Raw genomic sequence first — 16,006 nt, 5'->3', positions numbered from 1 at the left:
AGCCAAAATCATCTTCTTCTTGTTGTTATTATAATGAAAAAGGAATTGATTTTTCTTTATCTGGTTTGAAAGACCAAATTTTGTTACTAAGAGCTGACTATTCATTGAAAACTTTTTATTTGTAAGAGTAATGCACTTTGCTGTGATATTTTAAATCTCGTATTTCTAAGATGAATTTTTTTTTTTAACTTGTCAGATTTGAAATGCTTTCGGTTCTCTTAGTGAAATTATTCAATTTTAGTACATTCCTTACTGAGATCTGTATCATTGCTAGTTTGAGTGCTAGCACTCTAGTGTAGCTCTCTTCCTCTTAAGAGAGTTTGTATTATGGTTTTAGTTAAATGGCACTACCCCAAATATTATTCACCCACTCTTGAAACACGTTTTTTGTTTTGTTTTTCAGCAGAGGAGTAGTTAAGAAAACATTAAACAAAAAGTAACAATTTGCTATAGCTTATTTTTAAAAAAGAGAGGAGACAATAATAGCCAAGAAAATCTACCAGATGGTTCTTTTAATAAATACATTAGTCTCTTTTATTTTTCTCCAGTTTTATCGACTGACATAACAGAAACTTTCAGACAGTCAAACCAGTTTTCACAATCTGCCATAAATTGGCATTTCACAGAAATAATCTCAACAAGCACTAATAGATGAATGTTGGTGCAATAATAAAACAATATAAGGCATATTTACACCATCTTTACATACAGAACACTGTACACACAAAAAAATCACAGATCCAGAACAAAGCAAATTCAATCCCTTAGATGTTTTACGTTTATAGGCTTGGTTTCAAACAAATAATTCTCCAAGCAACAGACGACCTCTTGTTCTTGTGTGATTTATTTGTAACATTGTGCTCATGCAAAATAGATATTTGCTTTATTGCATTAACATTGAAAGAACATTGGGAATTAGTTCTGAAAACAGTTCAATCACATTTTAAACCCTGTTTCTCTTCATCCATTGCAAGTCTGAGTCATTTTTACTGGTGATGTAAAACGAGGTGTTAACTGATGATTGAGATTTTTATTTGATAAGTTCCAGAATGATAATGAAGCTCAGCTGTCTACAGTTTGAAAACCATCTTTCTTGACCATGCACATTTTGCTTTACAATTATGAGGTGGTTTAGATAAGACACCTTTTGTATGTTTTAAGTTTCTATCTTCTTAAATATATTTTTAAAGAAACCATGTACTATCCAACATCCACTGTTCACAAAAAGAAATAAGCAGCAGGAATAGCTCTGGTGGCAGAGCTGGCCAGGAGGAGGACATCAGTAAGTTAGTGGCAACTTAATAAACATCAAATGCCACAGAGATACATCATGAAAGAGGTGATTACTATAACCCATATTTCTGTAAGAGTTCAGACTGCCAGGGACGTTTGCGCTCTGGAAAGTAATCTGGAATGTGGATTTTTTTAAAATCTTGGATACATTTTCTCATCTCTTCCTCAACACTCAGCTTCTCACACACCTTCTTTTTGGAAAGATTTGTTTCTCTGGATTTGCTAATGAGAGTTTGAAAGAGTTCACTGTTTCTACGTTTGTCTGGAGGTGGCATCCACTGCACTGGCGCCTTCTTGGATGGACGATCCAAAGTGAGAGTATTTGGTTGGTGGGCTGTGGATTGCTGCGTGCTAGTGGCATTTTCCTGAGGAGTGCTAGCTTCTGAATGGCTGTCACAACTCGAAGTGGACAACTCATTACAGGAAGTCCCGCTTTCACTGCCTTTGTCCAAGACTTTATCATGCTTCCTTTCTTCATGGTCTTGTTTGGGGGAAACGGTTCTCTGTGGGGGCCCTAATACAAGGCAGGAAAGAAAAAGTATTAAACAAGTACTGGTTTACACAGAAAACATCAGCTATCATGTAAAAAAAAAAGTGACTCAGACTCAGTTGGGATAAACTGGTGACGTTTCCTTCAGTCAAAAGAACTATGGCCAGATTATTACACAATCTGAGGGTCCTACATGTATTCAATTCAATATTCTCCCTCCTAAAAATGTCTACCTCAAGAATAAATTCTCTGTCTGCATAAGAATCCAGGCAATGAAACGTACATAATGCTCACAGATTATCTGCACCAGAAATCCCTGCAGGCAAGTTTATATGAGCTATTTGCCATTATACCCCAAGAAGTTTATTATGAGAAATCAGATTGTTGTAGCATTAGGAAAATAATAGCATAAAATTTGCAAACCTTTTTCCTTATCTTAAACAAAAAAAATATTCCAAGGGTTTTGATTTGTTTTTGGAAACTCTAATTTACCTTTTCAGAACAGTCTACTGACACTATCTACTATCTACTCTGCAGACATCAAGCCTACACAAAAAATCCAGACAGAAAAAGGAGTACTAATCCTAGAATAACAGAGAGATCAGTCTCTACTAATAGAATCTTTAGGCTTTTTTACTTCTTTATCCTACAGTGATTTCACTGCACTTCTTACTGTCAGTTATTATACCAGACTTGCTTCAGTGCAAATTCAGAATTCAGTTGTACATATCTTACTGCACAACCTGGCAAGGAAAAGAAGGTTATGAAGTTATCAATAAAAAAACATTCTGTAACAGCAGAGAGAGAGAGAGAGATCTAATGGCCTATCAGCAGGAACTGCTCAGTGCTCTGCATGGCTGAAAATCAGATCTGGGCTGTTATTCTCTCTAGGTATTACTTTTGCTTTGAAGTCTTCAGCAGAACATGAAGAATTAGGTGGTAACCACTAAATCTGTACAAGCATTTTCATTTCTGAAGCCTGATTTCAAAATTCCAACTGTGAAATGATGCTATCCTGGCATCATAATAAACGTCATGATCTCAATTTGGGGCACTATCTAAAGCTCACAGAAGTATCTACAGAGTTCAACAGGCTTTGGATCAGACCAAAGGGACAAATTTCAATGGTGTTTAAGCACCAAAATGAAAATGAAGAGTGGAATTTCAGTGGCAGCTGTGTGTCTACTAGGAATTCTGAAAGCGTCTAAACAGTTTAGGCATCTAAATATCTTACAAAACTTATCCTTACAGTTTGTCCAAGCACCACCAACATCACTTACTGCGTTTGCTGGTACCAGCATTCAGGGTATGGAAGCCCAACTTTGAGTTACTGGGACAGAGCTGCCACTTATTATTCTCTTTTTCAGAATTACAAATTAGAAATATAATTACAGTTATAAAGAAAGCGGGAACACTTGTGTTTTCTTTAACAATGCAGTTCTATGATTCAAAGGAATCTGAGAAGATTGCAGTATTTTATGTGAGAACCAGGGGAAAACAAAACACAAAAGCAAATAAATAATAGTTTAACAGCAGCAGCATTCAGCAATCTACTTTGCTTTTATTTTAGCCAGCATCCTAAGACACCGTGTCACATTTCTACAGTGCACCTACAGGAACACATGAATAATCAAGATCTAGGAGGAGAGACAACAGTCCATCAGGGTGTGTACTTACCTATTAAGAGTGAAAAACACAGGTGATTTTCTACTTCATTATATTAAACCCAAATATTTAATGCATGGCTGCAGCAATTTCCCTCCTCTCTCTCTTCCAGAAATACGTTCATCTTCCTAAACAGATTTATTTACATGCCTTCCTACTATTGTTGCATTTGGCATTTAGCATTTCCTAGCTCAAAACTGTTGTATGGAAATGCTAAATCTAGACAGTCAGCTGACATTACAGCATTACTATGGCTTTGCAGCATTATTATAAATCTGAGCAATTAATTAGATAATGATTTCAGTATAGTTACTCTGATTTTCAATAGTATAACTATCACCAGTATCTATGTTATAATCATAGTATCTTCAAATGTAACAACATACACTATGACTAAGTTTTCTGTCAGCAACACTTTGCTGTCTTGAACTCTTTCTTTCCTGCCCAGTTGTTGCAGTAACTTTGTAAATCAAGATATTATTTCTAGTTGGTCTATTTATAATTACTTCTCCATTGCTACTCCTTGCTTCACAAGGGCTCAAACCTGCAATGTACTAAGGATCCAGTCTAAGAAAGTACTGAAATACACATACATACCTTCAAGAATATGGAAAATTTCTTTCACTTCTACAAGATTATTCAAGAGCCTGATATTAGGCAGGTATTTAAATGCTATTTTGGATCAGAGCCCTGAGATTCAGTACCTTGCAGCACTGAGCTCTGTATGCTTCACTGAATCATCTAAATTCACAATGATTTTTAATCCAAATACAGGTTTCTTCCACACCTCTCCTTTTAAAAATTAACAAATCCTCCCTCACAATGAATTCTTTATATGCCTCTGCACTTTTTTCTCAACAGTGTGTTATTAACAGAAGCAACAATTCTGTTGGAGAAAAGGTTTTTCTCACAATATTTTCAAGCTGCAGAAACCCAAAGGAATTTATAAGTACATGAGAAATGATCCTCAAAGGATATTTGGTTCAGTTTCAAAATCAGGGATTAGCAGATAGATTTAGATACATCTCCAATTCAAAAACATCTCCCTATTGCCCTCTACACTGGAACACTCATCTGTGGATGGGACTGTGTGATGAGATGTTGTTTCTACCATGTCTTCTCAGCCCTTCCAGAATATCACCACAGACTTTCAAAGAGGTCTCTCTGCCTAAAACTATTTATTTTCCAGGACCGCAGAATAATTCTTACATCCCAGAGAAAGTATATTTGCTCCATTGCGCACAGACTTCTAAAAAACTTCAAGACCTCCCCCCTTCCCTCTCTCCCCAACTCCTGCCCTTTTCAGGTCTCCTACCCAGTGCTAGCTCTCCAGCATAGAGAAGCTGGAACTAATGCACTGCACCTTGGTCCTCTCCACTCTTTCTCCTTCAACCAGATATACCCAGTTGCCCTCTCCACTGCCCAGTTCTCTCAGCAGCTCCTGGTTAACACTTCTCTTCCTGGCAGTTCCACTAGAAATTGAACTTCCCCTTTCTTCTTTCTCATTTATTAATCATATATAGCTTCCTCTCTCCTAAGCCACAGCATCCACACTAGGAAACCATTTTTGATAACAGTTGTTAAAAATAATAAGGAGCATCTGCTCCAGTGGTGACTATGAGCGAAAAGGAGCCTTGGTGAGGGGCTTCTCCAGACAAGTTGAAAGGTGAGGTGGTCATTTCCCTGGGCTTACTGCTTCCACCAGGGTTCCTGCAGGCTGCTTCTATCAGAGACAGCTAGCGATATTTTGCCAGTCTTAGTAGTTTTGGGGGAATATCTCAAACACATTTCACTGAATGGGTAAACTATTACATTTACTTTCACTGTATTCATTCCTCTTCTGTGTTGTTTGTTTGAGCTAAAATTTACTAGCAGAGCTGACTGACAAAATAACCACTTTCAAACAATTACTACAAAATATTCACAAAAAATGAATCAAAAATTTTTAAATGTAACTCTCTGTGGTGATAACCTCCTCCTATCAGTTATGACAAACTGAATTGGAAACAGAAAAAGTCCTCTCTGACCTCTCTGTTGAGCAGTAACTGAGCAACAGAGCTCCAGTCAGGAATGGAAAATACAACAGGAAGCAACCCACAAACCAATAACTATTGGCTAAAAATTGTAACCAAATACTTCTGGAAGTCAAATACAGTTTAGAAAGGTCTAAACGGCTTGTGGATATTCATCAAGTGCAACCTGAATAGCCAAGTGAACAATTCTTTATTTCCTGCAACAGAGGAAAATGCCACATTGGAAAAACTGAAAGCATAGTAATGATGATATTCTGCTTATCCATATTTCAGTTTATTTATACAGACAACTATTTTCTTAAATATTAATAAAACAGGCTTAAAATAAAGGGAATCCTATTCAAATCCAATTAACCTGACTGCTCCATTTCCCTCTCCCTCTGTCAATGTGCTAGAGGGAAAAGCAAGTTGTAAGACCCTTTCTATCTTGTTTACAGGCCCTCAGAGCACATTACATTTATGTCGAATGCTCAGTTTATTGTATGCACAGTGGCACATTCACTAATGAACTTCTTCCTCACTCAGTTACTTTACTCCTAGAGTGTTTCAAAGATCATTTGTTTCCTTAGAAATCAGTTTGTTTTTACTGCAGAATGTACTAGAAATTGTGGACATATGCAGAGATCACTGAGGGTAGCTATTTTAATAACTACTGTTTTGATGCTTAGAGCAGAAACCCTTCTTAGTTCTACAGTACAGCAGTTACAGCTGAATGTAACACATGTAGGTAAGAGTAGAGGTTGATATAAAAATAGTAATTTGGAAAAATATATATATATAATGAACACTAAATATGTTCAGTTTGCAGTAACTGCTACTCAATGAGAAAGAATGCAATCTGTTAAAGAGACACTCTCTTTTACAGTTGGTCAGGAAAAATGTGAAATGATTTCACATTTATCAACTATAAAATGACATCTGTTTTCTGATGTAAATAAAAAATTAAACCAATTTAAAGAAAAAATAAACATAGAAATTCTTGTCTTTTTATCATATAATTTTAGTGAAAACAAAGTATTTGGGACATTTTATCTTCATTTCTGTTTTTTCAAATTTACATAAAAAAAAACCAAAACAGCTCTAGTAGATATACAGCCTCTCAAACCAAAAATAATAATCTGATTGAAAGCTTCTTTTGAAAAAATGATATACTATAGACAGAACTAACTCCTTCATAAACCAAAAATTTTTACCAGTCTCTTTTCATTGAAAATGGGTCATAAAAACATCGCAGCAACAATATTAATGAAATACCGATGTAGTAAAAACTTCCATTTTTAGCTGATTTCATCAAAAACTAAAACAAGACGACAGCAGGTTTTTAGACTTTCTACTTATGTTAGAAGGCTCAGAAACAAGACAGCAAAGAGAAGAAATGTTATTTTTAATTGTATTTGTAAAAGACATCTAATCCAATAATACTGTTTTCAGCTTCACTCATATTTTTTTGCATGTTTGAGAATATTGGCAGTATGTGATTTGCACCTTACCTTGCATGAAATAATTTTTTTTTCTCAGCGTTTTGGATAGGAAAAAAATGTCGCTTATAGCTTACACAGGACTACAGTCTTGTACATGGCAGAGAACTTTCTTCATGGACAAAGCTATGTTAAACCCCTTAAGAAGCTTTCCTTGCACCTACTTGCTCAAATTACATTATATTCAAATTACATTACTGTGAATAACTAAGGATAATGAACATAAGAAACATAAAAATAACATCCTATTATTTTTTATGATTTAATCCTAAGAATCTAAGTAAAATTTACTATAATTAATAAATTGTCACAGAAATAAATACTTATCAACTCTCACAATAAAATGGACTCATCCATCTTGCATACCTAGTTTTTTCAGTACCTTTCACCAACATTCACAGTATTACACTAACCTGAATGCTTAGAGAGAAGTCACCTGTGAAATCTGATGACAGATTATGACTACTATGGGAACATTTTCATTACCAGACTTTTGGGTACTTAATATCACACTTCAGTGGTAAATGAATATCCTTTATGTCTAATTTAACTTTGATTTTATTTTTAAAAAAGATTTTTTTTAAGAGTTGTAATAAGATAGCTCTAAAAACCTGACATTTTCTGTGGCATATTAATGATACTTCCATTATTAGAAGATAATCCTGCTCTTAGAACACATGAATTCATTCCCTGAGACTGGCAAGGGATTCAGCTTGCCTTTTACAACTCCAGCTCTAGGTTAAGACTAGCAGCCATAACTCCTGTGCTTTGCCATCCTATCAAGATCCCTTGAACATTTGGCAGAACAGAGCTTTACAGCATACAGGTTTACAAAGGACCTGCTGATCCCAGGCTTTGCCCTCCTTAACGCACAAAAAAGTCAAGCTAACTCCACTGTCTCTTGGCCAGAAAAGAAAGAATTTATGTTTTCATTTAATTATATACATCTTGTTAAGGAAACTTTTCTACTTATTATAGGTATTGCAATTTACATGCAACTCATTTCTATCTGGTGCGGCAGCCCAAGGCCTATGCTTTACTTAATTTCTATTTTAAGGCTAATATGCAGGCCTGCACAGGGATCCAGTGGTACATAGTCTTATCTGAATCTCCAGCTATGGATGAATTTTACCCATTATGAACATCCCAAACAGACAATATTAATATTAATAACTAAGCATGTTATGTGAAAAATTTCTAAGTGCTTCTAGCTCCACTCTTAACAGCATGTACTCGCAGGAAAAATTGAAGAGTTTAATGTAAAGAATTCAGTGGAAAAAAATTCTGTGTAGGAGTCTTTATGCTGTTTCACCCACTTTCACAACTGTTTAATTGGTTTCACTCACTTAAAATAAAAAAATGCATATAAATACTCAATTTTCAACTTGATTCTTATCAAAATGCCAAACCACTGTTTGGATTAAAGTCCTGATCCAAAGAATGTTTAGTATAAAATAGTGAAGTATTTGTCAGAAGAAATATTGAAACTTATTTTTTCCCCCCTTCAGATGAGTGGCCAATTGCTATGGAGAGCCAACTGCTTACAGTTTTGTGTTCTTTGGCCTGATATTTGGTTAGTCAATGCACAACAGTATAGCTTCAGTAAAAAGAACTGAGATTGTTCCCTTTACCTTGGATTACTCCCAGGTCTTCAAAGTAATGGTATTCATTTGGAAGATGTGAGCTAACTTTCCTCAGGCAAGAGAGGCAATTAGTATATGGGATTTGATTTAGTTAACACTCTATGCCCTGAACTCTTGGGTAAAAAGGGCAACACTATTGATATGCCAACTTTAGTACTTTAAGCAGAGTCTAATTTTATGTGATCTAAGAATGCTAAGCAAGTAGCCTTGCAGACGGGACTGTTACAGGAGTGTCTTGCTTGTGAATCGCAGTAGGACGTCAGTAGAAGACAGACATGTAGCTACTCAGTAACATGCTGAACAGAACTTAGGTACTCACATTTTATCAAAACACTTTTGTAAATATACCCTATGTTCTGGCAAAGCTTCAAGTTCAGACCTACAGGGTGTGTAAATTCATTTGGTCATTTTGATAGGATGGTAAGGCACAGAACCACTAACGAGCTGCTTGTGAGCTGTGGATCTGGTTCCAAAACGGCATCCATTTAAACAAAAAGCTTTAGATTTAAATGTTGACTTCATTCAAATAAGAGACAACACTCTGTTTGACGTAACAGTTGCAGAATCAGTGTGAAAGCTACAAAGATTTGGTTCCAAAGGAAAGCATCTTTATTCTATCGTGAATGCAAAAAAAGATCTTAGAAGGAAAGCATATATAATGGTGAAAGCAGAAAGGATGAAAAATACTTATTGTCTTCTCTTAAAAAAAAAAGGAAAGAATGATTTCTAGAAGTTTTCTGTGCATTACTCAAAAAGAGCATACATTTTGCCAACTTCCCTAGAAAATTCATCTTCAGGTGCATAATTATTGTAGATAATATTTGAGCCCCCAAATATTTGAGCAAGAACTTGTGAAAATACTGTGTTCTAAAGAAAACCTCACTATAGGCTTAATTGTCATCTTTGCTAGAATACAGCTCTTGTAATAGCAGTGTTCAGTGAGTCATTGTAGAGAAACTAAAGAAATGATGAGAAATAAAAAATAATATGGAGGTTATGAGGGAAATGAAGGCAAAATATATTCCTTGATTATTCCAATATGTTTTATTACATTCAGAATGTAACAGGAAATATGATTTTTCCCATAATATTTCCTGTTCTCTATGCCGTATCTATGATACATCTCATATGCTTTAATCCCAACACAAAATTTCAAAATGGGAACTCTACACTCAAGTCTTATTGTTATGTTTAGGAGCATTAAGATTTTTAGGAATGTTTATTTGTTGTTTCAATACATGGATGTTTCAACATGACGAATATGTGTGTGAAAGCACACTTGATGAAGCCTTTTATTTAAATCTCCTTACCTGCCATGGAAAGATAAAAAGACACTGTGTAGAGATTGCAGCTGTACTGGGCATAGTTCCCACAGGGGAAATTACCCTTTAATAGTGTTAAGCTCAATGGTGTGTGAATGGTTATGTGGTACTTGAAGTGAATGAACCAATTTATCTTTCAGACTAGGACCACATGCCTGTAAGTGATAAGTGCTTTGTCTCAAAAGAAAAAAAACCCACAACAACAATAAAAATCATTTTTTTCTGTCATATTTACTACCAGTTAAACTAATTTCTAAAAATGGTAAAGTAGAATGAGTTACATAAAATCTTTGAGGAAAAATTGTTTATTTCAACTAAGGCTGTATTTTAAATACTGACATTATTCAAAATATAAGAATACAATTTTGTATATAGGGAGCATACCTTTTCTGTTATTTGGAATGACAGAAGAAGACAGAATATATACAATAAATACTCTTGTGTCCAACTTGAATTCATTAGATAACTCACCCTGATCTTGTTTTGAATGAATCACAGAACCATACTCTTTTGATTTATTACTTTTGCATCTGGGTTTTGTGGTAGATAGAAAACTACTTAGATGGGGGAGAGTCAATGAAATTCTGATAGAGACAATTTGCCACATTCCAATAAAACTAACAGCCAACAGATTTTTTTTAAAAAATGTTAAGCTGAAAATTTTGAAGTTGTTGTGAAAAGTGTCATTTCTTGGTAGATAAGCTAATAAAAATCAGGTAAGACCTGTTTTTTCATATCCAACTAAGAACAGAGTCAAATATTGAAGATGACCTTTTTATTCTGGGGAGTTAGTGATAGCTAGTACACTGATGCTGTGCTGGAGATACAAAAGAAAATAAAATGTTTGGAATATACACAACGCAAGCTGAATTAACATCAAAAGACTGAAAGTCAGAAAGCCATCCGTACTGCCAATATCTACCCACTGTAAGTGCACGACAGATTTTATCAGTTTCAGGAATATATAACTAGGTCAATAGTTCACAGCCAAAGATGTCAACCATCCTGATTTTCTTTGAGCAGATCACTGTTTAGGAAAGAGATTGCACAATATTCTGCAAAATCCCAGAAGCAAATTTAAAAAAGGCTTCACTACGCTCATGGCAAAGGGAATGTTGTAGCAAGTTCCTAGCAGACATTGCAGATTTCCTGAGCCACACAGATACTTCAGTTTGTATGTGAGTTATTTGAAGAAATGGGACTCACTGAGGTAAAACAGAATTTTCTTCCTGAAGCAAACTTTGGTAAATTGTCACTTTTTTAATGATGGTCATATGCTATACTAATCTCCATGAACAGCAGAATAATAGTAATAGCATACAAATATTATAGTAATAGAAATAAGACTAAGCTTGACCTTGAGATTGGAGGATTTGGGTTATTTTAGAATGAAGGCAATTTGATACAAATGCACTTTACATGTAGAGTGGTTTATTGACTCCTCACCTGTAGATATATTTTTCCCTTGCCCCAAATCTGAAAATGTAGGTAGTTAAGATAATTTTGATACTTGAAGTGAATTTCAAAAACTAATGCATTGATATATATGACAAGTAAGGATGACTTTCACAAAAGGCATGCATTTGCCGTAACTTCACTGGCTACTGTGAGCAGTCCAAACTGCCTGTATCTCAGCAGCATCTCAGCAGCGTCTGGTATACGTGCTTGTCATTCATTTACAAACTGTCAGTAGGTTTGTGTTGAGATTTATATAATAGGTATATAATAAGAAATATCATTTGCCCTTGTTTGACTGGTATTCTTCACTGGCTGTCAGAATTAAAACTAAAATCTTTTGTTCTGTCCAAGAAAAATGCTTATTAATTTTTACAAAATTGATATTAAACTCCACCAAATTATCTCCAAATTATCAATTTAGACATCGGAAAGTTAATAAGGCTTGGCTAGAGCCATATTCTCAATTGGCCACAAAAAGGATTCAGGAGAATGGTACTGAAAGCAGGACGTTTTATCATACGGTTATTATAAACTCCCTTAAGACTTCAGTGTTTCCTTCCACTACCTGGTGCTGTCAGAAAATTTACTTCATTAATGCTGATCACTGGAAGAGATTTACTTGACAAAGACCCCAGTACACCAGCTCTGACACCAGCCCTTGTAACTAAATGGCTTCTTACTCTTTCGATACCCTGGAGAAGGATGCTGGGGACTCCTAGAGGATCTCAGTTTCAAGTATCTAAATGTCCTTAAGTTGTTCTGTCTTAACCATTTTCTTGAAATCACCTCTACCATGGGCTTAAATTACAAGGGGAAAAAAAATCGACAGCAGACAATGTGCTTGCAAAGGCTTCATAGAGGAAAAGGGACAAAAATGAAAGAATCATTTCATCTTCTTATTGCAGAAATAAATCCAAATTTGTCTCCCTCCCAGTATGCATAGCACAAACTATAAATCACTACTTATTCTGTGGTTTTAGGGACTCAGTTCTATTGCCTATCCTGTGTCCTCAAACTGCATTCAGAGGAAACGACGGGGTTGGGGAAGGACACTGACTTTTATATCCCTATCCTTTCCTCGGGAACTCCCTGAGGTTGCCAGATATTATGATTCCCTTTCCATGCTCCCTTCCCTTTTCTTCTAAGGACATATTTATGCTAACTCAATCATGAATTTCAATCTGTCTTCAATCAGATTGCTGGCTGCTGCCTTCTGCTTTGTAAATACTAATATTGGTTGGGCATCTGCTCAACTGTGAAATAGTCTTTTAGCCACTGGGTCTGTGTTTGGCAAAGCCCTAATCAGACTGCTAGACAATGTGAAGCTCAATCCCTTTCCACCAAGAGGAGCAACACACTTCTTTGAACCATTCACATTTCATTTTTACTGAATTAGTTTTAACTTCTCAGCTGCCAGATGCAGCTCCCTGTGTGGCCACTCAACTCCTTGTGCCAGAACAAAGGACACCAGAGGGATAGGAAACAATACTCAAGGGAAAGGGATTGCACTTTTCAGCAATGGCTTATGCTAATGTAAAACATACATGAAACTATAGCTTGTCTTCTTGTGACACACACATACGGTACATATATTGACTTAATAATGTCCTTGTCGGTACCCAGTTTGCTTTCAAAATAAGTATAGATGGAATTAAAAAAATGCCATCTCAATTAAGTTCTACCAATCACAAACTGATTTCAGTGGGACCTCAGGGATTTCATCATTTCCAGAAACACTGCCACTCTCTTAGAAGCTCAAACACGAGTTTAAAGCAGAAGGCGAATGATTGAGACAGCAATTTCAGGAATTTTTGTTTTGATATTTCCTTTTAAGAAGAGTTCATTCACAGCTTGGCAAGAACTCTTGTCTCTGTGGATGGTCAGGGGTCTTAGTCTTAGTTCTAATGGTATAAGCAACAGAAAAAGAAAGAACAAAATAGGACAGAATCAACTGTCACTTTTTTGTCTTGCTTCCTGATTTAATTTCAGATACTAAATTGAAATTTTTCCTTACTAATTTTTATTTCAGTTTGTCTGATATCATCTCACTTTTTTTGCTTTGTCAATTACTATCTTACATGATAAAATGTGTAATCTTCATTTCTTCCTTCCAGCTCTTTCAATTTTGTAGTTTTCTTTCCTACAAGCATGTAAAGCAAATTACTGTTAATGTGAATTTACAGAATGTGTATAAAACATGCTAGCAGAAAGTTTTCAAAATGCCATACGTTGGCTTTGGTATTAGAGAAAGTCTCACATTAAAGAAATATTATTTTAGACACCATTAATCTTGGCAGGCTATGTGTTTTTTACGTGATATTAATGACAGCACTTCAGGCAATATGCAAATGCAGAACAATGGGAAGTGCACACTTGAATCAAATCTGTATTTTATTGTTGATTATTGACAACCAGCAATGAATTAAATGATTTGGATAAGAGTCCGCAGTGAACTATCCTACGGGCTCCAGAACTAAGAGGTAGCAATTCAGAAAATATTCAGATTAGATTTGTATAGTTCTATGCCTTTTCATGCTTGTCTTGGAATGATAGAAACTTCACAATCTGCAAGAATTTTGTGAAAGGACCAGAAATGTTTGCTGAAAGATTCCCTAAGTAACAGCAACTGTCACATATGAGTTCTTTCTCACTTCTGTGGTCATAGTTTGAAGTACATTTCAGACTAACATTTCAACAGTAGCAACACTATTCATCTGTTTTATCATTAGGGTCTTGTACATAAAAAATAAAGTAAAATAATATGAAATTAATGGGGCATTGCATCCTAAACTATGTAAACATATGCTGATAATAACACACTATCTTTACATCCAAATTCCTAGATCAGCTTTATGGAACACTCAAATCACTCCCTCTAAGTAAATAACTTCAGAAAATATGAAAACATATGCAGAAAGACAATCTTATTTTATTATATATATTTAAGTAAAAGAAAAAGCATTGAATATGTAAGGGATAATGAATTCACTCCACACACAACATCTTGTTCTCCTATGCAAAAAGAAAATAGTTTGCAAATCATTTCCATCTAAAAGTATTATATATACATATTTACACAAGCAAAATATTATGACTATATAACATAAATTCACAAACACACATAAACAAACAAAAAAACTGAAGGTTGAATACATTATTATGAATACTCCTTTGGAAACAGTGAAACTGCATGGATTACAACTACTGTGCTGTAAAGACAATGTGAAATTCTTAAGAGAAATGAATGAGTATTTGCAGAGGAAGAAACTACATTGTTGACAACATAGAACCAAAGGCATTTAAGGGACAGGACTACCCTGATCACATTTAAAAAGTCAACACATATAGGGATTCCTAGCAGCAATATTTGAGATATCACAAAATTTCTTCAGAGAAAGAAAAGATATCACAAAATTTATTCTTCTTAGACAATACTTGAAGATAAAAGTGATGTTATGTATAGTTTCCACATCATTTATCCTCTAAAAGTAATAAAAGAGAAGGCCCTCAAATGATTTGCCACTATTACTGTGGTGATTGCTGGTGTTATTAGTATTACTACCTTTGCAAACTATATGGTCTAGTAATGGGCTCCATTGTGTGTCATGTACATCAACACTAATTAAATAGATGACCTTTGTCCAGTACAGGTTAGAGTCTAAGAACAAGACAAGAAAAAGCAGATGGGAAGAGACAGACAGATGGGAAAGTACCAAAAAAAATACAACACTGGTCAGCATGATAGGCTGATTGTCTCAGATCTTCAGCTGTTTAATCTTTTGTCAGGATTTATATGAGCAGCACAGAAATGGAGTGTTTTAAGGAGGATCTTGAAGGAGAATAATGCAATAGCTTTGCAGATGTTAGTGGTAACTTCTCCCTAAAGCAGGAAGCAGCATCTGAGATCATGTAAATATGATCAATAGAGAAAGTCATCATGGTTTGGTTGGGGCCAAGACTTAACATTTCAGCAGCAAATAATAGAGGCTAGATAGGTGAGGACAGGCAACCAGAAGCCTTGAGTGCAGGAACTAGCAACCCATACTTGATGGAAAATTAAGAGATTTAATGTAGGGATTGAGAAAGAAGGGTCAAAGCTATAAACTACAAAAAAAATCTTTTCAAGAGAACAAAACAGATGCTCTGGAAGGAAATAAAGTTGTATTTTCCACAGCCAGGTGCTTTAAAGTCTGGAGTTTTAGATACAGAGATGGAAAATGGAAACCATTTCCTAGAAATATAGTTTCATTTTTTATATTTCTCACTAAGCCCATCTAAGATTCATCCACGTTCCTTTTAATATACACAAATTTGCCCAGAAGTAATTGTCATCCAAAAAACAAGAGCCCTGCTTCTTCAGTGTATCTGAATTTCATGTGGATATAGTTGAAAATACCAGTTACTAGAAGATATTTCTGTGCCCTTGGTTAAGCAGCCATGTAGGCCTATGGAGCAGCCAGGTCCTGGCTGGCTTTTCCAAGCTTTCTCCAACACTTTCTTTCCCACCCCATCTTAATGAACTCCTCCCATCTTTCTGCAATTGTAATCAAGGATAAAAGACACTGGACCTGTTCTGAGCTCCTTTAGACCAGTAGCATTGGTCCTACAGATACCAGATACCCTT

The 16,006-nt window shown here is 35.3% G+C and overlaps 1 protein-coding gene across 1 annotated transcript in view; it reads right to left on the bottom strand.

The window, feature by feature from the left end:
- Positions 1–1,229: 1,229 nt before the first annotated feature.
- The window catches only part of KCTD8 (potassium channel tetramerization domain containing 8), a 104,149-nt gene continuing 89,372 nt past the window's right edge, over positions 1,230–16,006 (bottom strand). The window contains exon 2 of the mRNA XM_013949441.2: positions 1,230–1,807. Coding sequence (XP_013804895.2) covers positions 1,347–1,807 — 461 coding nt within the window. The 3' untranslated portion in view covers positions 1,230–1,346. The remainder of the gene's footprint in view (positions 1,808–16,006) is intronic.

The sequence above is a fragment of the Apteryx mantelli genome, chromosome 5 (assembly GCF_036417845.1).
Source record: "Apteryx mantelli isolate bAptMan1 chromosome 5, bAptMan1.hap1, whole genome shotgun sequence".
Taxonomy (NCBI): domain Eukaryota; kingdom Metazoa; phylum Chordata; class Aves; order Apterygiformes; family Apterygidae; genus Apteryx; species Apteryx mantelli.
This window is presented reverse-complemented; position numbering and strand designations above follow the sequence as displayed.